This window comes from Thermobia domestica, chromosome 15 (genome assembly GCF_964235325.1).
Source record: "Thermobia domestica chromosome 15, izTheDome1.hap1.1, whole genome shotgun sequence".
NCBI classification, from domain to species: Eukaryota; Metazoa; Arthropoda; class Insecta; order Zygentoma; family Lepismatidae; genus Thermobia; species Thermobia domestica.
In genome coordinates, this window is record NC_137468.1 from 133,040,533 (window position 1) to 133,066,638 (window position 26,106).

The 26,106-nt window shown below is 36.3% G+C and overlaps 1 protein-coding gene across 2 annotated transcripts in view; it reads right to left on the reverse strand.

The window, feature by feature from the left end:
• Positions 1 to 4,845: 4,845 nt before the first annotated feature.
• Positions 4,846 to 26,106, reverse strand: part of Cals (calsyntenin 1) — a 98,796-nt gene continuing 77,535 nt past the window's right edge. The window contains exons 12-17 of one of the 2 annotated variants that reach the window (XM_081740158.1): positions 25,847 to 26,046; positions 25,321 to 25,508; positions 22,180 to 22,296; positions 14,545 to 14,761; positions 13,229 to 13,401; positions 4,846 to 6,811 (exon numbers count right to left, since the gene is read on the reverse strand). In XM_081740158.1, the coding sequence (XP_081596284.1) occupies positions 6,656 to 6,811; positions 13,229 to 13,401; positions 14,545 to 14,761; positions 22,180 to 22,296; positions 25,321 to 25,508; positions 25,847 to 26,046 (1,051 nt within the window). In that variant the 3' untranslated portion in view covers positions 4,846 to 6,655. Of the gene's footprint in view, positions 6,815 to 13,228; positions 13,402 to 14,544; positions 14,762 to 22,179; positions 22,297 to 25,320; positions 25,509 to 25,846; positions 26,047 to 26,106 lie in introns of both variants that reach the window. The other variant, XM_081740156.1, reaches the window with a different exon arrangement.

The following is a 26,106-nucleotide window of genomic DNA, read 5'->3' on the forward strand; positions in this document are numbered from 1 at the left end:
GACTAATTAGCACCAAAGTTAGTGCATAAAAGTACACTATTCTTGAAATAATTATCTTATTTTGAGATCATTTTACATAATTATTTTAGGAAACGTAAATCCAAGTGATCCTACATTCCTGTCCATTATTCTTTTTTAATTTTGCCACCAACTGGAGATGCACACTACACGCTATGTCATCTACTCTAGCAAAGTCAAGATTCAGTTTTCAAAGAGGTTTATTTGATTTGGCTTCCGTTGCTGCTAAAACTACGCACTCACCCATGGTTTCCATACCACAATGGACGGCAGTCACCTTCCTGATTCATTACCGACTTAGCCATCGACAAAAGGAAAATAAACTTAACTACAACGGATGGATTAACTACGAAAGAGATGGACTTACCATTCTACAGCAACCCATGGCAGGTTAGCAGGTTATACTTATCATTAAAGCACATATAAAAAAAGGTTTCCTTCGTAAACATTAGCCAATAAAAAAATCTTTATACACAAATACGCATTTATTTGTGTGTGTCGATTTAAGTAGAAGACTAATTGGCACTCAATACGACACTCGATAATGTTTATGAAATATGTGTGAAACACTGATTGCGATTGTGTTAAACTGTGATTTTTTTTTTTTAATAACATTAAAGAATTGCTACGTCTTCATAGACATTGTAGACGTTCTTCCTTAGACCAATCTTGTAAGAATGGAACGAGATGCTTATTCATCAAGGACATGCGTGGGGCCTTGCAAAAATTCCCCCTCCCCACCTCAATTTTTAGTATGCTATCTTCCGTGCTGTGCTCGATAATTATGCTGCAAGTGACTTGAAAAAAAAAAGTGTAACTGAATTGTGAACTACGGTATATTTTCACAAGTGAAAAAAACTGCTATTATTACTATTATTTTTGAAACCACTTATCCACTTTTATGTCATAAGGTGAAACCATATACACAGTGTTTGTACACTAATGGCCCATGCTTTCTCGAGGGTTTATTTCTTTTGTTTCTATTCTCTTCCTCGATATGGGTAACGTCGAAATTAAGGCGGAGAGTATAATGGATTATTTTTAATAGAATATTAAAAATTAATTAGCAACATCATACACAATATGTCTACTAAATTTCAAGACTGGCAACACTAAAAGATAACTGCTGGTGGTACCAAGCTCTTATTGTGTTAGCTTTTAGTACCGAGTGTGTTGTGCATTGTGAAGAATTCACGAATTTATGTTCCGAATTTTGAGAGTTACAGTGATTTCAGTGAACTGTGTTTACTTTGTTCGTCGCGGATACTAAAGTGAAGCAGATTAGTTAGGTTTTACATAAAACTTGGCAAAACAGCCACGGAGACTTTCGACATGATTCCAACAGCTTACAACAATGATGCTCTTTCTCGTGCAAACATTTTTGTGTCATCGTCGACTTCGTGCAAGTCGGGAGGCAAGAGCGCCGATCCTAAGGGGGTGGGACCGTGGGGGCCCTCCCAAAGCTCATGTGGGCCCCCCCGCATTGTATCTATGAATATATAATATTTGGCATAATTTCAATGCAATTTGTCCTAAAAATCCTCATATATGCTTTTTGCATCTGAATATCCCCCCCCCCCCCAAATTTACAGTGAAAACGGCGCCCTTGTCGGGAGGCAGTCACGGACGACCTTAGACCTGGCCGTCTGGTAACAGTTCGAACTGGCGAAAATATTGAAAAGTCCGCGAAAAGCTGGTTGAAAATCGTTGTCAGTCCCTCAGAATGATTGCGGACGACTTGAACATTGTTAAGGATACTGTTCGGAAGATCGTAGAACAAGATCTACAGAAGAGGAAGATATGTACCGTGCCACAGAGCCATTGAAGTACAGACATTTTTTGAAGAAGAAGAAAAAAAAAACAGTATAATGGATTATTTCGCCTCACTCACCTGACCTGGCAGCAGCAGACTTTCTTGTTTCCAAAGGTCAAAACGCTGAAAGGAACACATTTGACTATTTCGGACATCCAAAGGACTGTGACAAAGGAACTCAACACTCTGAAAGAGGACTTCCAGAAAGGATTCCAGAAACTATTGCCGTGCAATTGCCTATATACAATAAGGAGGATTATACATTGACGATTAGCAGCCAATCAAGGTAATTCTCTTCTATATTATTTTCTGATAATACCAATCTTAAAATTTAGTAGATACTCTGTGTACTACTAATGTTCAGAACATTTCACATGTAAGAGGGCAATAACTTAAATGATGAGAAATCAAACAATTTCGAATCACAAACTTATAAACAAAGATTTCATTATTAGCTGTATTGAAATATCAAGTGAGCTTCAGCACAAAATTCTACACCTGGTAGATCATTGGTCACTACTTTACTTAATCTCAGACAAGTGAAAGATAGAAAATCACAACAAATATGAAAGATTAGTTACAGAGTTATAACAACTCTCAAAGAGTTGAGAACCTCATCCTGTTAAGCTTGTAATAGTAATCAGTGCTTCGTTCCTAGGTACTTTCTCACCTCATGTTGTCTTTGAATTACTCACTTTTATATCTCTGGCTGGTATTAATTGTTCAACAAATAATAGTATAGGTGTGATTTGAATCGTCTGGTAAGAAAACTAAATACTGTATTTTATTTAATATTGACACAAAGCAGGAAGTGCACTTTAGTATCTGCAGACATATCCCAAATTTTAAGTATCAAGGGTCCGATGAAGTTAGTAGGGCTATCCAATGAGTATTGGCCCAATGCATGCGTTCATGTGTATCTTTATCAACAATTTTCATTAATTAAATCTCTTTAAATATGAGAAACCGAATTTCAAATTTTTTTCATTTGTGATAAGCTACTTCCACTTATTGCACGACAGAAAACTTCGATAAATTCGAAATAAGTGGGAATGTAAATGGAAAACAGACTAGAATTATATATTTTCCAAAAATGAATTTACCATTGCATCGTTGATCAAACTACATTTTGTGAGTGATTCACCCATATATTATTCCGCTACACAAACCAAAGGCAAATGCAGAATATAAGTTTGCTGCATATCGTTAGTAAAAAACGCACTAAGTTTCCCAGTTTGAAGTTTCCAAATAAAAAACACGCACTGCATCACATCCGAAATAGTCTTAAAATTGTAAGTTTTAGATGACTAAAATCTAATCCTTAGCAAACCTAAATTCCCTAACTGTTAGCAGAATTCCCTGATTTCTCTAATTCCGATATTTCCTGGCTTATCATCATCTTGAAAAGTAACATATTTTACCCATCAGTTTTAAAAACTTCCACCTCTTTCCAGAAGCGGCCGGTTAGTGCATCTCCCTGGGACTTGACCCTGGGTAATATTATTTCATCTGTTAAAATGACTACCATCAGGGTTGGCTGGTTTAAATCAAAAAAAGAAAAATGTTCGTAAAAGTGTATGTTCGTAAAGTCTTGATGAACACTCATTTGTGGGTTATTACGTGTCACTCCCGTATATTATTCGTATTATATTCAGACCTAAATTCCCCCATTCATTACACAAAGAGATTGTACTACAAAAGCAAATTTTTTTTTTTATGTTTATGAATGTTTCTTTCATGATTTTTTTATAGTTTATTATTATTGTTATGCAATTGCAATCAAAGAAAAATTTTAAATATTGTTTCGTTTTAGTAATGTTTACTATTCATAAAATACATAGAAATACCGTACTTTTTTTTTTGGGGGGGGGGGGGGGGAAGAGGTCATACAAACTCCACGAGAAGCATCTACTGAAATCAGAAGTACCTTTGGTATCTATTTATGTATAAATGGGTCAGAGCCAAAGTGGACTCAAATAATTCCTATCTTTATTCACTTTTCTTACTGATAAACAAATTAAGTCGTCGTATTTCTTTAATTTGGACTAATAAAATCGTAGTGAACTAACTTGGACTTAATTAGTTCTTCTGTACTCTGCAGTATTTTGAAACTGTCCCTATGTAATTCTGTATAATGGTTTCACTTGCGCACCTGTTTATCTTTTTGTATTTCTCAGATGACTCTTTACTATTAGACAATTATATTAAAAGTATGTAAAGATCAGTATAACGTATTTAATCAGGACTCCTTCGTGACTGAGTCGGCAGACGCATCGCATCTGTGGCTAATTAGTCCCGATTTCGAGTTCAATTGGAGGACAATTCCTCTCGGATGTAAGTCGAGAAACGATTTGGACTCCGCTTTAACTTTATGTGACCCCTTCCAGCATAACCCGGTTGTTGCATAATAACACTAACGTGAAACAAGCTTATTTCTGTCCATATGTGATATAAATACATAGAGCAAATTATTTAAACCAAAAAACCTGGTTTAAACAAACAAACAAAAAAGTATAAACCAAAAAGAACGTTTTTTTTTGTTTTGTTTTGTTTTTTCAATAAAAACCATGGTTTTTGCCAACCCTGACTACTGTGCTACCTGTGAAATCAAGGAATTTAGCCAAGTGGGAAAAGTAAGTGATCATTTTTATGTTGAATAAACAAAATGCTTTCCTCGAATTGGCAAGCCTGAAAGTGTTTTGCTGATGTAGCAGTTTACCACAGTGGAAGATCCTTTCCTAAGCAGTTTAACCGACGAAAGAAACTTCTATAGAACAAAATTTCAAAAGCGCACAAAAATAATTTTATCTCAAATGAAAATGGATACCTCTGAGTACACCAAAGGAAAAACACGGTATCCCGAAAACTTTTATTACATGAACACATTTTCTCTATTTTCCGAATGTTACCAGCATTAGAAAATATTATAAATATTACAAAAGTAACGAAACTGAAAATGTGGAATGTTATAAGGTACCTGTCAAAAAAATAGTAAAAATATATAAAGAACCAAACCGATTTGGGTGTAGGCTTTATTAAACAATTGTGTTAATGACATTTTCCAAGACAGAGACCACAATATTATTATTATACTGTACAAATTGTGCTGCGAAAGATTAATTATGTCTGCACTTTATCAATTAACTGCACCAAATATACAATTTTCTCACATATTGAGAGCTCTACACCCTGATAGCTTCCAGCAGACTTATGTGCTTTTCTCATGTAAGAATTTTCTCTACTATGGTAATTTCCTGAGTTCTTTGACATATCCAAGGATATTTTTTTCATTTTTTTTAAACAAAATCAAGGCTACCAGTGATTAAGTACAACAACATTTACTTTTTTATTTCCTTAATAGCCAAACGAGAAGACAAAGTTCAATACTCTAAAGCCAAGGCGCTGCCTATACGAGTTTTCTTTAAGCTAAGTACTATGTTTTCTCCTTTGGCTGTTTTTGGATACTCTATGAACTACAGTCACAGTCACCTCATATTTATACAGTATGAAAGAAGTCAGGAAATACAATAACACAAAAAAGTATGTATTGGAATGTCCAGAAACTGCACTATTAAGGTATAGTACGCAAATGAATGATAGTTATTTTTAGAGCCAATTACAACAGACAAGTTTAGTTTTATTTGTAATATTTCTATGTCTAATTTTCATTAGTAGGTTTAAAAATGTGATAACGTTGATAGTGCGTTATATTATTATATCCAAGCCTATCCTAACAGAAAAAGAAAGCTTTCTATGAACACTAATATCCCACACCTTAACACACGATGTTGCCACTGTTATTAGTTCTTTTATTCCTCACGAGCCTGAAAGGAAAGGTTCGGATGGAAGTTGGGGATTTATATTTTAGGTATCAAGTTTGTGAGAAGCAAAACGTGCAAGGAGTGTTCAATCATATGTTATCATCATCACTTCTTAATCCTTTATTCCAGCATTCCCGATCTTCGTTAACTAGTCAATGAATATTGCTATCAGGAAAGGGAAAAATAACTGAAATTCACAAATAGTATTAATATGAACAGGTAATTGGTGATATGCATATGTATGTATTTTTTTTCTGTTCTAAAATCAGGTTATCACCCAAACAAGTCCAACATATCTCTCGCTCTCGCTTTCTCTCTCTCTCTCGCTCGCTCTCTCTACATACATATAAACAAACAATGGGAATATTATTGTTCATCCTGATAAGCTGTCGTAAGGAACTTACTACAAAAATAAAAGCGAGTTTCATTATTTTTTTTAAAAAAAGCTAAATAAATATATATATGCAATACTTTCAACACAGAGAAAGCCCGCTCGTATTTACCAAAGACACATACAAAACATTGCCAGCTTATAAATTAAAAAGTCACTATTACATACTCAACCGATACAAAATATACAGCCGTTTGACATCAACATTTACAAGATGAATAATAGAACTGTTAACGGAAACAGATATGTCTCAATACAACAAACTGTTGAAGTACGACGCTGCCTTTGTTTATACAGATATACTAAATAGTCAAATACAAAATTACTTCGCGAGACTTCATGTCAAACAATTCACAAAGAAGAAAAGAAGGGGGTCTAAAACTGTCCCACATATGGCACTACAGTAAACTTGGACCCTCATTCGGTTAGGTGAACTTATATTGCCATCACAAGATTACTACGTTTGAATTTCACACAAGGCCTTCTCACAATTAGAAGAATTAGTAAGGGATCAGTATATAATACATTTCTCGCATTATACAAAATAACTGTGCTTCACCTCTACATGCAATACAGCACTTCGGATGATCACTGTTGCTGAACAATTAGAACTTAGATAGACAAAGTAGAATTGTCCCACTCTAAATCCTTTGTCTTCCCTTCCTCTTCATCTGATGATTCCATTTCATCGTGATAGCTTGATCCGTCATCTGATGAATCCCCATCATCATCATCATCGTGGGCAGGTTGTGCTTCCTGTGAGTCCAGCTGCTGTACAAAATAAATATTTTAAAAATAAAATTACACAAAATTTGACATTCAAATTTTCTGAATATCTGACAAAGTTTAAGTATCACTAAATAATGTACGAGAAGCATGCCCAAAGTTTTTAGATACTAAAATTCAAACAACGTTGCCATACTGAAATGTATTACGTTTAAAAGCATATGCCTTTTAGTGGTGGAAGGTATAACTGCATGGCTGCGGGTAGGTTTCTTTGAAAATTAGAAGGCTGGATGTGTAGGATATTTTTTGCCTGTCAGTCGGCAACATTGGAGCTCTAGTAACGTGATTTTTTAGGATTTTAAGTACGGTTTAACGCAAGAGCATTGCCATGATCGTAGTGTTTCGGAGACTCTGATCCTGGCCGATAAAGCCTGACAGATGAGCCTCGCTCTAGGTGCCCTTGCACCGAAGTTACGGACGAAAATGTCACAGCAGTAAGATATCATGTGAAAGAGGATCTCCATTACAGACAAGGACTTTCAGTCAACCTTGTTGATTGGATCAACTGCAGCCCAGTTCATAACAAAAGATTATCTTGACCTTTCCAAGCGTTGCAGTCACAGGGTCCCACATGTGATTACGCCTAAGCAAAAGCATGACTGCGCGTAGTAGTACTGCTCGCTATACGGTTAAAAGATTTTCGCAGGGGCGAAGTAAAGACGTTTATGATATCGTCACAGATGACGAAATGGGTTTACAACTATGACCTCGAAACAGAACAGCAGTCGACAATATGTTTTTACAATGAAACTCCACCTTCGTAACTTACACGTGAAAGAAAGGAGCGTGGGTAAAGTCATAGTGGCATCTCTTTTCTCTAAGATAGACCATGTAGCAACTACACAGTTAGATAATCAACGTATAGTGACAGAAGAGTGGTACGTTACTTACTGCTTTCCGAATGTCTTTGAAGCTTAGAGATCTGTCCATCGAAAGTCTCCACGGTTTCACTTTTTTCTTCATCACGATAATACAGGGCCACACACAACAGTAAAAATTTTGGAGTTTCTATAGGAAAGCAAGAGTACGTATTCTACCGCATCAGGCTTATTCACCAGACTGGCTCCGTGTGACTGACTTCTGCACAAGAAAAAGTTTCGAGGATGCCGCTTTCAAACAAGTGAAGAGACTGTCGCAGCACATTATAATAAAATCTCTAATATTTCAACAAAAATAACATTAAAATAAATAAATAAAAATACAAATATTTGACTCGTAGTAGTTTTTACGAATGCAGAAGTGTACTGGTGTTTGTGGGTTGAGAAACTGTAAAAGGTTTTACGCACAAAATTGTTTTTCCTAAAGAGTATCTAAAAACTTTTGGGCATGTCCTCACGTTTTGCGACTGACCTAATAGCGAATATCTGTAATTGGGAAAGAAGCTAACTAGTATTACATTTGAAACACAGATAAGGCATATTTGTAAGAAAGAAGAAAAACAAGCATATTATTACACATATCTTAGAGAAGGACCGTAATTATTTTATAACATATAAAGCCAACTTACCACCCATAACTTTCGTGAGGTATAACGTTACGAAGTTAAAAAATGGATTATATTGAAGAATAAAATGAATTCCTAGGTGCTTTATCTTTCTGCCTTTAGCGCGAGACAAAAGTGTCGAACCTGGAAAGGGCCGCCAATGACTGGAAACGCGTACCTCTTTCATCCTATATTCAACAACAGACCGTGTTTATGTATGGCGGACGCCCCCCAAAATTGTATCTTGCGAACTGTCTCTCTCCTACTGTAAAACATGAAGTGGGCTGCTATATGATGCTCTGGGCCGCAATTTTCTCATATTCCGCCACTCTTGTGATTACGCTCGCAGGACTCATTACTGATAAGTGATTACGTGAACATTTTGGCGCGGACATATGTATAAGTGTCCAGATGCTGTTTACGGCTAATGACGCAATTTCACAACATGACAATGAGCCAATTAACATAGCTTTAACTGCTGAGACGTTGATTAATGAACACTGCTGAGGCGTGGATGAACTACATTACGCCTATTGTAACTGGCAGCAAACTCTTACATCTCTGAAAAATTCAATCCCTAGATCACAACACTATTGACCAGGGTTGGCTGGTTTAAACCACAAAAAACGAAAAATGCTTTCAATCGTGTAAACTTCATGACGATGTTTTCCCATATCAAACCATCTGCACTAGTTTTATCTCCTTTTCACATTTTAATCAAGGCGTCCCATTTTCAATTCTTGGTCGAACCACAACTTCTTTCAAGTGTGAACCAAGTAGCGGTTCTGGTGTCACTTTAAGCGAGTTTTCTTCTTGACAACCTCTGTATTACACACGGAAGTTAAGCCTAAACATACGAAACGACACCAGATTGCATATTTTTGCTTGCCTGAATGCCTGTTGTTTTATAAAGAAACCAGTTTTAATTTTACTGAATGATATCTACATACCAAATTTGTAATTTAATCCCTCAGCTTTAATGTACTGATGATACGTTTACCTTAAAATTTTACATACCAAGCAATAACGGGATTTTCCCAATGGCTGAGGCTGGAGTTTCCCAATTTATATGTAATGGTTTCATTTGTGCAACTGTTTATCTTTTTGTCCTTCTGAAATGACTCTTGACGATTATATTACAAGTATGTAAATATCAGTGCAACGTATTTTTATCAAGAGTGCTTCGTGAGTGAGTCGGCAGACTCATCGTATTTGTGGCCAATTAGTCCCAGTGTCGAGTCCAAATGGAGGACAATTTCTCTCGAATGTAAGCCAAGTAGTAGTTTGGATTCCGCTTTAAGTTTATGTGATCAGTTTCAGCAAAACCCCGTTGTTGCATAATAACTTCAAGGCGAAACAAACTTATTTCTGTCCATATGTAATATAAATACATACAGCAAATCATTTAAACCAAAAAACTGGTTTAAACAAACAAACAAACAAACAAAAAGTTTTCCCCCCGAAAAAAAAAAAAAAAAAAAGATTTTTGCCAACCCTGCTATTGACAGTTCTATGGTCTTCTGGAGTTCAGAATTCGGAGTAGATATCCTTTTCTATCCTCGCTGATAGAACTGAGTGCTGACTGGGTGAAGTATAATCCATTCCATGATGAATCAAAGTTATTCTGCACACTAAGAGTGCATTCATTTTTTTCAAGTGTTTCTATATCCACTTTTTCAATGCGATAGGCTTAATAAAGCAACCGCCAGGGATAAAATCTCACTTCCTATATTACTTAAATAACTTCTTTTGGATTGAAAATAGTAAATTATCTCAAATACTGAATTTCTGTTTCCATTTAATATATAAACTAATTCACGATATAAGTTTATGCTCTAACCTGGGGATACGCCCATTAGCCAATTAACAAATAAGGTTCTTCATAAGAAAGAAATTTCTTTTCTCATTTATCCTACATTACATTCTTATTGCAACTTTCCCCTTTTAGTCTATGTGATACTATTCAAGCAAATTCCTTTCGGGCCAAGAATAGGCATAATCAGGAGTCAGTTTGGAGACCGATTACTGCTAGCGATAATCTTCCCCTTGTTATTCCCATGCTTGGAAGAAATGACCAGAAAAATCTATATGGAATACCATATCGTGATAAGTAGAAATATGAGAAAAATCATTTAGGTTAAAGATCTATATATGAAATAAAGATAGAACTTTTATTTGGTTTTGGTTGAATGTACATACATAAAATTTCTTGAATTAATACATGGAGTCATTCCTGGCTTGAAAAAGCAACCATACTTACCTATTGGACTACTACAGAGAAAGAATGGATATACACTGCTGTTTGTGGAAACTTTTTAACACCAAAAAGGAATCAATGGAATGCGTTGGAACTCAGGTTTGTACGCCAAGCTATGACGAACGAACGATTAGAACTTCAGCAGGACAGCGTATGAATGGGTTCAACAGTACTTTCGGTTCGATGCACGTAGACCATAAAAGTGAGGTTTACGTACAACCAAAGTAGTGAAGTGTGAACTAGCGAACAGGAACGTGTGCACAAGTGTCAATATTTCTCATTGACGTCAAAAGGTGGAACAAACAGAAGGTTGCCTTCAATCGGAACCGCGTACTTAATTGACGGGAAAGGTGCGCGTACAGGGCATACCGCTATGATAATGATATAGGGTTATTCAAAAAGCGCGGCGGTTTTGTTACATCAAATTATAAACTGTACTTTTTTCAAAATACACTAACAAAATTCATAAACATGTTCATCACACATTCCGATTTCAGGTATGGTGAATGACGTCGGACATATGATGACCTCTACTGCGCTGGCATGCAGTAACTCTGTTAGTGAAATTCACTATGACTGCCAGACAAGTTTCCACTTGGATTTCGCCGACGACTCGTTGAATTTCCTTCCTTAATTCACGGATGAAACGAGGTTTATTGACATTTACCTATGGTTTAAGACTACCTCCACAAAAAAAAAAAAAAAAAAAAAAAAAAAAGTTAGGTAGTATGACTTTGGGGGTGACTGCCGGTCAGTATTAGGCGATCCGTTCTGAGAAAAAGTTTTCACAATTAGCAAACGCTGCGCTATAGTAAACTGCTCCATAGCTAGACACAGACTGAAGAAATGCGAGAAATTAAGATTAAGACAACAATCGGAATGTTTGTTGGTAGAGCAACAATACAAAACAATGTCGGCAATCGAGAAACAAAAATTTGCCAGACGATCTAAATCAGCACGCTTTCTGAATCTAGCCCTATACATGACTGGAAGTAATGGACAAAACAAAAGTATACGCAGCGATGACCGTGCAAGACAGCGGTGCAATGTGACCACACTACGGGATAACGTAAATAGTGTCCGCGTGACGATGATGGACAGTGCAGGGTAATTGACATTGTTAGTTCGAGTAGTAACAGGTGCAGTCTTGTCTGCTGAACCCTAGACTAACATGACGCATGTCTATATGTTGGTTTCCATTAACTCAGAACCACGAACACCTCAGATTACAATGGGCACGTAAACACCGTCCCGGCGTGTTGATTGACATACTGTAGTGTTTTCATACTGAGCGCAATCTGCAAGTATGATGGTGTGTTGCACTATCGGGTATAACATGCGATCTCGGATGGATTGACGAAAACCGTAATAGTGACCGCTACATCGAGAAAGTTCTGGGGGCCAAGATCACACTCCTGCTTCACCCAACTCCGGATGCTACATTTCAGCAGAGCAATGTCCGGCCACATGTATCACGTAATGTGCAAGCCATCTTCGAGGAATGACAGGTAATGCTGATTCCCTAGTTGCACAGCCGCCTAACATTTCATCTATCGTATATATATATATATATATATATATGATATATGTTGGTCTGTACCTTATGTGTCAGTCCCCCCAGCACGATGCACTGTGGACTCACAAGCAGTTTGATAAGCGACTCCTTACAAAACATCAAACTCCTATTTGATTCGATGCCATGAGGTATAGGCTGCAACACGTTGCGTCTCCACGCTATTCTGATTTATCAAGGTTAGAGCAATTGTACAGTTCTGCGTACTGATATGACAAATCTAAGGTTTGAGTTCATCCCATTCACACGTGTCTCTCCAGGTGTTCAAATTTTCACAACAGTGTATTAGAAAAAATGAAATATATGCTTATATCTTCTTACATAGACACTAATTGTTTGCTGAGCAAAACCATATATTTTCATTAAAAATTAAATGTGTTACAGTTTCACCAACTAACTCTTTGGCTCTATCAGACACTATGAGATACAGGATAACTGTACACGTAATATATATATATATATATATATATATATATATATATATATATATATATATATATATATATATATATATATATATATATATATATATATATAATTATTTAAGTTAATTAATTGTTAGTTTAAATTAGTTTAGTTAAGATTGTCATTTTGTGCTATTAGCAACAATAGAAAGCATGTATATAGGAATTATCAAATAAGTATACTTGAAGAGGATTTGCCAGGAGCCAATCAGAAGACATGTTTCAGCTGCTGTTTCAGATGTTATATACAGCAGCTGAAACATCCTTCTTCTGATTAGCTCCTGGCAGCAGCAAATCCCCTTCAAGTATACTTATTTGAAAATTCCTATATACATGCTTTCTATCGTTGCTAATAGCACAAAACGACAATCTTAACTAAACTAATTTAAACTAACAATTAATTAACTTAAATAATTAAGTGAATAATTATATATATTTACTTGTACAGTTATCCTGTATCTCATAGTGTCTGATGAAGCCAAAGAGTTAGTTGGTGAAACTGTAACACATATTTAATTTTTAATGAAAATATATGGTTTTGTTCAGCAAACAATTAGTGTCTATCTAATTATATACGAAGTAAAGCTTCTAATTATGGGGAATATAACTTCTATTTACTTACATCCATGGGATTTACTGTAATAGTAAGAGCGGAATCATCCCATGCCATTTCTGTGTCGGCAATCTCCTCTTGTTGGGCTCTTTGATGTGCAGCTCTTATTCTTATTACTCCCAGAACAATCATAAAAATAAGAAATCCCACGCATACTACGATGATTATTGTTACTGCATGACCTACAGGGAAGAAAATTACAAGACATTACGACAAAAGTTAATGGAAAATTAATTTGCTCGATGGAAAGCACCGATTCATTGGGCAACTTACACCATTATGTTTTACGTAAATTGGATGATTTAAAGAAACAACTGTTGGCAAATGAACTCTGGCCTCCTGCGATCAAATACATTGTCAGTTTATTATTATCATTTGCACCTCAACTAATCAGAAAGCTTATAACTAACAGGTTTTAGAGAGAGAGAGTATACTTTTTTTAACAAAAGAGACACTGACCAAAGCTTAAAACTTTACTTTATTTTAAATTATAATTTGTAACTGTTTCGTAATGACAATTTTTATACAGTAGCAAGAAAAACTGATTTTTGTGCATACTGAAAAATTTTCCAGAATTTTCATATTCTCTATGTAAATACGACATAAGACTAAAAATACCAAAATATTAGTATACCGAAAATATCGAACCATACTGAAATACTGAAATTTCGAAATATCGTAGCGTACCGAAATATTAATTTAATATCTGAATATTTATTTTAACGATTTTTTTCTTTATTTTCTGTCTTGTTAAAGCAAAATTTAATCATATTTTTTCTACTTTACATTCAAGTATATTTATTTCTATATTATCTTTTTTGTATATACAACTACATTTTATCAGAGTACAAATCTTGGCTCTCTCCTTTTCTTTTGTTTTAAATGAAGTTACATATTCTCAACGTACGTATGGTGTTTCATAACGACCCAAAACACCAAAAGTTGAATTCAAAACTAGAATTTCCTCTACTACTATATCACCAGTTTAAAGTTCTTAAATAAAATACTGCGAATACAAGCACAGAAGTTATGAGGGTTAGCCACTTAGCTAAGAATGGGTGCGCGACCTTCAATAATTCTAGTCAAGAATGAAGTAAAAAATAAAGAGGAAATGTCATGGGCCTTAGGTATCAAGATTGTATATGATCTGATAATTCGATTCAATCCATACAGCTCATGCAAGGCTCCTATACAGGATGGTCATTAGAAACAATGAGCTACATTCATCATCTGCAAATTTCTTTAATCTTGAAAGTCGAAATGTAAGTACACATTAACGCAATATTGCCAATGCTTTAAACTGACTTATGAAAGCATGTACTTACTTCCTCCAGCCACACCTGCAGCTTGTGCGGATTCTTGTAAACTAGATCCAAGATACACTTCACTGAGAGTCTGTGCTGGTCTAAGTTCAGCGTGGTGTCGGTCTAACTGTGCATGCGCTGGTGGAGCAGGTACTGCAGGAGCAACGTGGTTTTCATTTTTCGGTCCAGTCCATTTTGATTCCGTTTTCTTCGGTGTTCTCGGATGAATTACTGTTAACTTAAGAAGAAAAAAACGCACAATTTACATTACAGAAAAATATTTTAATGACCACTATGATTTTATATGGGATGACTAAATATTAGGTAAGAAAAACTACTTTTAAAATTACATTATTCATCATAGCTGCTGTGCTATTACTGAACAATGCTAATAAACCACCTCTTAGTAATACATTCTCATCTTAACATGAAAAGTAAAGTTCCAAATTTGAACTTTATTCCTAGAACTGCTATTATAATCAATATCTAAGTGCGAATATGCCGAGAAACTTCGATCTGATGATCGATTAGAATTTGACATCCCATTGCAGAACCGAGGGTATGTAACGCGGAACTTACTACGTGCAATTGGATCTGAATTATTACTCTTAATTTTTATCCAAAGCAAGCCCTCTCACCAGGCATCAAACCCGGAACACACACCTTAGCTATTTGGTTACGAAGAGATATTCTGGATAAAGTAGGAAAAAAATTATAATTTCGTTGAGTTGAGTTGATTTTGTATTTAACCTCCATTTCAGCAGCGAGGCTATATGAGACTGATCTACTGATTAACGTGGAATCCGAACTACATGAGCTCTCACCGGGAATCGAACCCGGATCCCCCACACCAAAGGCGCGTACGCTAACCGCTTAGCCACGAAGGAGCTCAATAAGAATTTCGTGTCAAAGTAGATTATTTCATGCAATGTGCTAAGCCTGTAACCAGACTTTCTGAAATTATATACAGTATTTCCCCGAAAATACGACTGGGTCTTCTAATAACATTTTTGCCCAGAAGACGTATTAGAGTTTTCATTTTCAGGAGGCACTGTGCGTGTCAGCTCGAGCGTAACCGTTACTAACATGCTCAATATGCAAAGGTAGTTTTGTTGAGAGATTTGGTTATGGCTTATTCTTGGAGTCGGGTAATCTGAAAAATTATGCTAGGGCTTTATCTCCTGGTTAGATTTTCTTACAGGAAAATGCGGTACTTATTTACAACTAGTGTCCCTTTACAACTATTACTGTCCTTCGAGGTAGTCACCATTGTATAAAACCCATTTTCAGCAGAGTGAATTTTTTTTTTTTTTTTTTTTTTTTTTTTTTTTTTTTTTTTTTTTTTTTTTTTTTAGCGAGCAGAGTGAAATTCAAAGTTTACACATATAGAAGTCTCTTCTGTTGTTGGTTCGAATGGAGCAGTCTAATGCATGATAAATCTCTCTAACAGTTCGAAAAGGAATGCCTTGGTTCTTTTCACCTCAGGAATCATAGCCAGAAGAATATAGTGGATGGTAGAGCACTATGCAGCCCCATCGATAGAACAAATTGGCCACACATTACACTGTATGCGTACGAGGATTGTCCTGCAAAATGATGGGAGAATTCTGTAGAAAATGTCACCATTTCTTTTGCAACGCACAGAAGTGGTAGTAGGTTATGTTCGGAAAACAAACAGTTATATTGGACATTTACAGTCAGTCTGTCCTTCGAAGGCATGCGTTAGGATAACCTCATCACAGTCGTATACAATGTTCGTCAGAGTTTTGACGAACTTTTGACATTCGTGATGATTCGTATAATGGCGCAACTCGTTCAATAAGTTTCAGGTTTAGCCCGTACGATCTGGGATTCTTATCAAGCGTAATAATACAAAGTAAGAAACACTCCTTCGCGCTTACAGTCCTCAAGGAGGGTCTGAAGAGCGTTTATAAAAATCTGCTTACTTTTATACAAGTATGCCATTAAATTATTGGTAAAGAATTTGTCATCCATTGGGTGATAATTCTTAAGTAACTACTCCTGAGAAGCCCTGCTCGAGAATCGGAGTAACTACACCTGGAGTAACCTCCTCCCTCAATTTCGTATCAATAAAACAAGCCACGATTCAGGTCGAGACTGCTCCAGATTTATGAACGTTTTCTCGTGTTTCCTTTGCGCGTAGCAGTGAGTCGTATCAATAAAAGGAGTGATTACTCATTTTTCCCATCTGTCGGGCGGTCATTTCGTTGTGATTAACCTATGGCGTAGTATCCTAAACGCCATGGAAGGGGCAAGTAGCAACGACAGTTTTAATCAAAGTGCATTTGTGGATATTATAGAAGAGTTTCCAGTGGTACTTTCAAAGTCACAGTTACCAGAAATTAAACGAAGGAAAGCCGAAGCTTTGAAGGAAATTAAAATTAAATGCAACGAAATATCAAATACATCTACGACTAACACACAAATCCAAAAGAGAATCTTTAATATTCGAGCGAGAATAAAACAAAAAACTAATTTAAAAAGGGGTAAACAAGAAAGTAATACTGAAACCATGGAAAGGAACTATTGGAGCTGATGGATGTTGACTCAAATCCAGCAGTATCAAGATTAACACGACAAGCGCATACTACGTGTTGTCCAAGGTAGAGACCTGCACGGGACGGGCCGGGCTTGGGCCGATTAATTGCAATTCTTTAATAATTATTGACATTCGTTAAACGATAATTAGAATAAATGCAAACGTTGAAGAAGTGTGCCCGTGAAAATGTTACAAAATGAAACTTCGAAAATATATCGGGCCCGGGCCGGGCTTGGGCCAAGAATTTTAAAAAACTTATCGGGCCGGGCGAAAATCTCCAAAACTTTTAGGGCCCGGGCTGGGCCGGGCCTACGTACATTTGGGCTGAATTGGGCTCGGGCCGAAAAATTCGGCCCGTGCAGGTCTCTAGTCCAATGTCTTTGTAGATTGTTTGGCTTTAAGAACGAAATCAAACACTTGCCCCCCACCTTTTTTTTAAGTCCAACTAGTCACGTCATAAAGCACGTTCATCTGATTGAGTTTTCCACACTATACGTGTCCCCTTTCGCCTTGACAAACAAAATACATTCACATACTCCCTTGCTATCAATGTTGAGTTGATTTTAACGTCCCATTCAATAACGAGGCTATATGAGACGGGACCTACTAATTAACGTGGAATCCGAACCACATGAGCTCCCGCCGGGAATCGAACGCGGGTCTCCCACGCCAAAGGCAGGTACGCTAACCGCTTAGCCACGAATGAGCTCTTCCTATTAACGTATTCGTCTCCAAAATACTAGATTTCTTCATTGACACGTGTGTATAGTAAAGTGCTCCGATAGCATCCGGAAACGTATATTGTTCTTGCCATTCTGCCTTTGCTGTTTGCATATTACACACACTTGCGAAACAATCCAGTTTTCAGATTTCGCTATAATCGCATCTATTACACTTGTAGTAGTCATAGACACAGTACTTTGAGCCACACCATAATCTTTTGACACTCCGATCCGGAATCCCGGATCAGTCATGTAACGCAGGAAAACCCGCATCTTTTCGTCATTACGTAGTTACTTGCATTACAGAGGAATCTCTGATTTTTATTGGTATCAAACGCTGAGTAGTTACTCAGCTCGAGAATAGAGGTGCGGTTTCTCCAAAGGGGTGGGGCTTCTCCGAAGTCAGCCGAGACGAGTAGTGCTCACTTCTCCTTTTACTGATACCAATGCGAGTAACTACTTCAAAATTGGGAATAATGAGTAACTTCTACGTTTTACTGATATCACCCATTATGTTATATCGATATATATTAAATAGAACTTGATAACTGCAAACACACATTCCTACTTTACGAAGTTATTTCCATGTATATAAAAATTCTTGGATAAACGCGAAGAGAACAATTAAATGAGGAGTGTACTTCACAGTTAAACAAAAAGTCTAGATGATTACGAGCACTAAATTGGGGTGGAAGTTAATACGAATTGAAATTTATCTTACTCTCAGGGGAAGGTTCCTATCACCATTGGTGACTAAACATTTAGTTTTACGTTAAGTATTTGACCTTTACTTTGTTTCCAAAATGAAAAACGCCAAATGGTGACCAAATTCTTTGAACTTGCTACTGAATTCAGCTCTAAAATTGTATGCCCTTGTTACTGCTAGTAAGAATTCGAAAGTAGTGAAGTCATGCATCTAAGTATGTTAATATTTACTCTTACGTTACTTATTTATCTTGATAGCCTTTTATTTTAGTATATGCAACAAAAATGCAGAAGGCTGACCCAATATAAGACAATATTCATCTTAACACATGCAGCACATGCCACGTGGACACCAGCGCTACTGACAATCTCATTACAGTTAAATTTCTCAAGCTTTTAACAGGCCATTTAATTCGTACACGGCCATGTTAAAATATGATATTGTTAGTAAAGTAACACAAAATTCACGGAAATGCTATCAGGGCTCTTCATTGGTATCTCTGTAAAAGTATATTGGATTCCTATTTTCTGTTTCATTTAGTGATAAAATGTGAGGCACAATCTGGCTGGATGACTTATGCATGTGAATACGAATGGCTGTGGAGTCACTTTCGTACAAATGGATATATGGAAAGAGTTCATAACTACTGTTCTGAAAACACGCAACGTTCACTTGGCTACAGTTTCAAAGGTGTATATATACATAATTCAACTCATATAATTTATGGCAGTTCACCTGTTTTTTGACGTATCGCAGCTGAAAGTTGTGTATATGAGCCTTGTAACTACCTTTCATTATCAAACAATGATCAATGGAAGTGCTGACTGTCAACTAAGCAATACTGACTCTCCAGTCTTTTTCCGTTCGACATGCCTGGTACAGATCACACAGCAAGGAATTGACATTAATTCGACTTATTCTGGATATACTCTGTATGGATAAGTATTTAACTACTAGCTTTTGTTGTGTGTAATGGGTTATGAGAGCATCACACATATCTTCCCAATTTCTTTTATAGCTGTACTGTGCACAGAAAAGAGTAATTATACGGCGTGTTTTAAAATGATTTCAACGGTAAGAAATCATTTAATGAACATTATAACTCCACCTACGATTAGAATTGTATAGAAATACTTTCGCCCATATCCTCGCAAAGTTGAAAATTCTTCCGCCAGGTGACATAATAACGAGTTGCAAGATGACGGACCTGCGTATGGAGCAGGTAAAATATGCTGCGTCCTACGATTTCACCTTACTCGGTCTTCTGAGAGCTTCGTTCAAAAGTTCGTCAAGAATCACCATCAAACTTCATTCGCAAGTGCAAGAGCGCACCATTGTTGCAATGCAAACTGCTGATGAAAACACACTAAAACAGGTCTGGAACTGAATTCCGAACTGATGAATGATCTACGCAAGTAACGATGAGGGCTCACATTGAGCGTTTGTGAGTTATTGTATTACTATCTGTACCACTACAACTTGCACAGCTGTAGTACTTACGAGAAACATTTTAAAGTAATTTGGACATTAAAAAAATGTAAGGGATTGAAAGCGTTCAAATCATTTTGAAACACCCTGTATATTTTGCTCAATATCAGTTGAGTTTTTGTGTCATTTCACTGTTACAAGAACTTCACTACTACTAAAGTAAAACAAACTCTCACGGACTACACAGAACTTCCTTTCACCTCGCAGATGATCGTTTCAGCATGCGTTCGCATATCTTGATCAACCTTTTGTACTAACTAACTAACTCTATGGCCTATGGAACCCGGAGGTTCAGTGCCGCGTTCACAAAAGCTCTCCACTGACTTCTATCCTTAGCTAATTGCATCCAGTATCTACTTTGTATTCCTATCTCTGCGAGATCCATCTTAATATTGTCCTCCCATCTGCGCCTAGGTCTTCCTAATGGTCGTTTTCCTATGGGTCTACCAGTCAAGACTTTGAAAGCGTTTCTACTTTCTTCCATTCTAGCTACATGACCTGCCCACCTAAGCCTCCTAGACTTGACGACCCTAACAATGTTGGGTAAACCGTATAAACTATGTAGTTCCTTGTTATGGAGCTTCCGCCATTCCCCATTCTCGTTCCTCTTGGGTCCGAATATTCTTCTCAGGATCTTGTTCTCAAATACTTTCAGTCTATGTTCTTCCCTCAGAGTAAGCGACCATGTTTCACAACCATACAGAACAACAGGCATGATTATCGTTTTATATATTTTAAGCTTCAAATTCCTCGACAGAATTCGCGACAACAAGAGATTTTGAACCGAATAGTAACACGAATTCCCTGCTTTTAGTCGACATTTAATTTCTTCGTGAATATGATTTTCGTCTGTTAATATTGATCCTAAATATTTGAAAGTATCTACTTTATCAAAAGCATTATTTAATATTTTAACGCCTCCACAATTTGCCGTATTACGGTCCCGACGTACTTCCATGTATTTAGTTTTCTCTGCATTTACTTCTAAACCCATGTCCCTGCAAGCGTTTAATAAGATCTCTGCATTTATTTCTACTGTTCTCCTATCATCCCCTATTAAATTTACATCATCAGCATATGCCATAACCTGGTGAATGCCGTTCAACTCTAGGCCCTGGTTGCTATCTTTGATTTTCCTTATGGCGTATTCCAGCACAAAGTTAAATAATAATGGCGACAACGCATCTCCTTGTTTCAGGCCATTTTCGACGTGGAAGCTCGTGGACAAAAATTTTCCTACCCGGACTTTACTTTGGGATTCACTTAAACATATCTTAATTAATCTAATTAGCTTTCTCGGTATTCCAAGTTCTGTAAGAACGTTGTATAATGTTTCTCTCCTAACCGAGTCGTAAGCCTTTCGCAACCTTTTGTACATGTAGATTAAATCTGTTACATTTATGGTAGTTCCGCATTCTTTTCTTATACGAACTAACACGTAGTAATATTTACATACTTCCAACTGATTAATTTCGTAACTGATTTATCTAACCTGCTTGCTTTATTTTTCATTCCGCATTTTTACGTCATATTAATTCTTCCACGTATTTAACATTCCTTTGCATTTTAATAGCTTGAAATTACTTCTAAATTTTGTTAGTCAAGGTTTTCCCAATTCAGGTTACCTTTCTTAACTGTTTCTCATTAGTTTCCGCTTCAGTTAATACAACTAATCATCATATTAGTTTTGTACACTTGCAATCCGCTATGTTCGATGTGCATTACAAAGACAAATTGTTTTAGTTTTGACATTTATTTTATTATGTTGAACAAAAGCTCTAAATTCTCGTGAAGTTCAATTCTGCTCAACATCAACATATTTCAAGCCTTGATTCCGAGTCGGCATGCAATGTAGTTAAATATTTTATCAACTGGCCATTTATGTAATAACTGTAAACAATCATACAAACTAATGGCATTAAAACGAACAATCTTTGTTAAATTAAAAGTTCTTTTCATTAAAACGTGAAAGCGTTTTTTTTTTCTTTCATAATTAGCTTTAAAAAACAATTTAACTTATTAAGAAGCCGATTTCTGAACACACTACACATGTAGCAACAATATACAATATTATTAAGTCATGCTTCTCACATACACACATCTCAACATTAACACGCTGAAATTTCAATTTAGTTCAGTACTAATTTATAAATATAAAATGAAATTAAAGAAAAACTTACTGTTTGAACATATTCATTGCTCATAAACCTTCCGTTTAATTCTGAGCAAACTAGCTTAAATACACGATTAAGATAGTATGCTGGCTTTCGATTTGTGTATTGTATTTGACGAAGAACCTAGAAAAGAAAAAAGGATTTTATGGATTATAACATCACCAGGATAAAATATTTCAAAACATACAGTAAGTAGATACGAGGCAATCTTTTCTTTTCTTTTGAATAATCGCATTACCTTACTTTATAATCTATTTTACCTTCCAGTTTAGATATCACAAATACGGTTATGAAATAAGAGATTTATAACAGACTGAATTCAAGGTCACAGTTATCGCTAATATACCTAAGATTAACATGTTACGCTTGAAAAATTCACTCCATTAACTGCCCCAAAATAATAATACTTTTGTATATATATATATATATATATATATATATATATATATATATATATATATATATATATATATATATATATATATATATATATATATATATATATATATATATATATTTTCAGTTCCATTACTTTGGATAAAGTTAATTATATAGGCCTACTTGTTTTTAAGACATAGTTACACTGGTTATCCAATAACTCTTTTCAGATTTAATTTAGGATATTTAGTTACAATGAATTAATGATATTTAGGCATGTTCTATTATTCTGTTAGGCATATTCTAAAATTTAAACAGTCCGCAAATTTCTTCGATTGAATGCGTAAGAAAACGTTTCGATTTTCTAATTTTTTTTGTACATTTTCGGTGACCGTAATGGCATCGCATTTATTAAAGCTTTGTCTGGAGTATTCCAAATCATCTGAGATAATAATTCAGGGTTATTTGGAGATCATCGAAATTTATTGGGTGACCGTTGTACTGATTTGCGCATCCATATACGCTTTTTTCACGTACGATGGTTCAGGCTTTGTCGATCATGTGCTTCGTAACCGATGGAAATAGTTCTAATACTTTTGATTTTGTTGTACTAATACTTTTGATTTTGATGTACTAATACTTTTGATTTTGTTGTAAAGTTGTGTATTAGTATGACAAGACGAATTTGATCATTGTATGACAGTTTCGATTGAAGAACAGAGTTTAAATCAGCACGCATGAAGCACTAGTTTCACATCTCTTTTCTTTCTTTCTTTCTTCCTTTTATAGTTTGAAGTTTCTTGGACGAGAATTGACGTATATACTGGATGTTTTTCGTGATTATATTTTTGCCAACAACTTGGGTGATGATCTGAGAGTAATTTCCTGTTACCAGGTAACCAAAGAACTTCTTGCCGTTTTCGAGTCCGATTAATCATGCGCTCAACTAAATGACGCAAGTGTCTGCCAAGAGATCGGGAGTTAGTCTGACCATCGACCTTCGGTAATACAGGCACGTTGCGCACCTGTCATAGCTCGTCCAGTATCGAACCAGCCTGTTCGCGTGTGCTTGTTGTACGACTTTAAAGTGGGCCTGTCAGCTACCGTATCAAGGGGCCCCATATATCAGACATTTCGAGAGAATGCCGTGAAAGAACGCACCCATTCGATCCAGAAATTCCGCTCGGGAGATGTGAATTTTTCGAATGAACCTCGGAGTGGACGACCACACGTGTTGGATGACAAGGCCCTGAAAATCGAATGTGTATATTTTTCCACTGAAACAGCCAGACTGTACCCGCATGAGATAGGGAAGTCACAGAAGTTAAGCAAGTGTGCACCCCACACATTATTAGCAGACAACAAGGAACAACGAGCGACAGCCTGCTTGTCCTTGCTCACTCGGCACCTGAATACACTCATCTTTGATCGCTTGCTCATTGGTGACGGAGAGTAGGCCCTCTATGACACTCCCAATCGTACAGTCCGCAACAAAAAACCTGCAACATGAGTATGTAAATTTATTGTGAAAAGACAAAATCTTTTATTCCAAAATAGGTGTGTGCAGGGGAGGACGCCGAGGTTTCTCCTGGTGTGATTCTTGCCACTTAGACGTTATGTTGATTCCCTGCGCTGTTAGTCGTAGTTGCACAATGAACTTACATGCTTATGTTGCAGGTTTTTTGCTGCGGACTGTACCTGACATTTGTTGTTCCCATGTGACTCTGTTCTTCACACCTCAAGACCACCTCTGCACCCACGAAAGGTTTACTCTATGTATGGTGGAATTGTCGGCAAGTGGTGCATTACAAGCTCCTTACACCTGGTCAGACCATCACTTATATTCTCTCAGCAGTTGAAGAGGGTGCACTGTGCAGTGCAGCAGAAGCCGGCATTGATGAATCGCAAGGGTGTGCTGTTCTTACACGATAATGCCAAACCATATGTGGCAAAGAACCCAGGAGAAACTTCTGCAACTTGGGTGGGAGAGACTGTGCCATGCATCATATTGACCGGACCTTGCAGCAACCGATTACCACCTGTTTCATTCCCTCGACAACCATCTCAGTGGGAGATCCTTCAAACATATGCAACCACTTACATTAACAGTGTTCCGGAAAATTATTACTTTGTTTGATTTTTTTTTTTTTTTTTTTCAAAAATAATGTGTGTAACACATTGAAAAAGAAAATTATGAACTAGTCATAGTGGCTAACACGAAAGCTTATAAACTCTCCTGTAACCACATGGCTAAAGGGCCTATGTCCATTTCCTTGCTTGCTGGTTCAAATTCTGATGGAAGTGCAGTGCCTCAGATACATTCCTTACGCACTGTAAGGCTCGTTATTTGTTACTTCGCTATTACGCAACGGTCATTAGCAAAACAAGGGAGACCTGTAGAATGCCCTCACGAATTTCTTTGCATCCCCGACCGCCGAGTTTTATTACCAGGGTATTGTACAGATGCAGGAACATCGGCAAAAGGTGTTCGATACTGATGGAGATTATTTCGAAACCTAAAGTTACGTACTGCCCACTGTACTGCTCTTTGTTTATGATTGCTCTAAAACGGTAAAAACTTTTTATGTTACCTTGTACTTATAGCGAATGAGTACAAAGACAAGTATTTTCATGATTAAATTTTTCAATAAATATTAATGAACATTATATCAAGGGGTATCCACTTTTTGAAACACCTATATCAAATCAACATTAACTGCAAGAAAACATAAATCTTATGATCCTACAAAAGTTTCGATATTCACTTACTTGCTCATAATTATAAATCATATCAGCACCAGAAATGACGACACCATCTTTATTGACTTTGCCAACTATGCCAAACTGAGTCATCATATTTTCAGGCATAGTTACAGTCTCATGATCTGGATTCAATGGTGGATATACGGACACTGTGCAAGAATCCAATTTTTTCTCTATTACGCTCATTGGTTCTCCTGCTCGGAAATAGATATTGATATAAATCAGAGATGAGTTTCCTTTTCCTGTGTAGTAACTTCTAAACATCAAATTTCAAGATGTTTACTAGAATTCAGAACAATTCTGAAACATTTTTTTACATGGTTGAAAACTATTAAAGTTTACTTTTCTCGTACATTAAATCTTAAAACAAAGAAGAAAAAAATATACGTGAGCATTAAGCTGAACTAGTGGCGTTTCCTGAACTTTCGTGACTAACAGAAACTGAATTTTGTAAGTCAGAAAACTAGTTTAAGAAGTTACACATTTTAACTAACTTTAAAACCAACTTATTGGAAACAGAAAAAATACTTACCGTTTTTCCATTCCTCTTCATCTTTGTCAGTACCTACAGAAATGCGCACATCAGTAAATATTCTGACTCCCATCCGGAAATCCTCGTACTCACGAGCAATATTATTCGTACCATTGATGTCTATGCTAGGTTGTTGGGGTTGAAGTACCATTATGTAACTTTCCACCGCTGGTACTTTTACTGCGCGGCCCCGGTCACATCTGAAGTGAAAAATAATCATACAAATTCTAAACTTAGCCATTTCTTAAAATTAAGAGGCA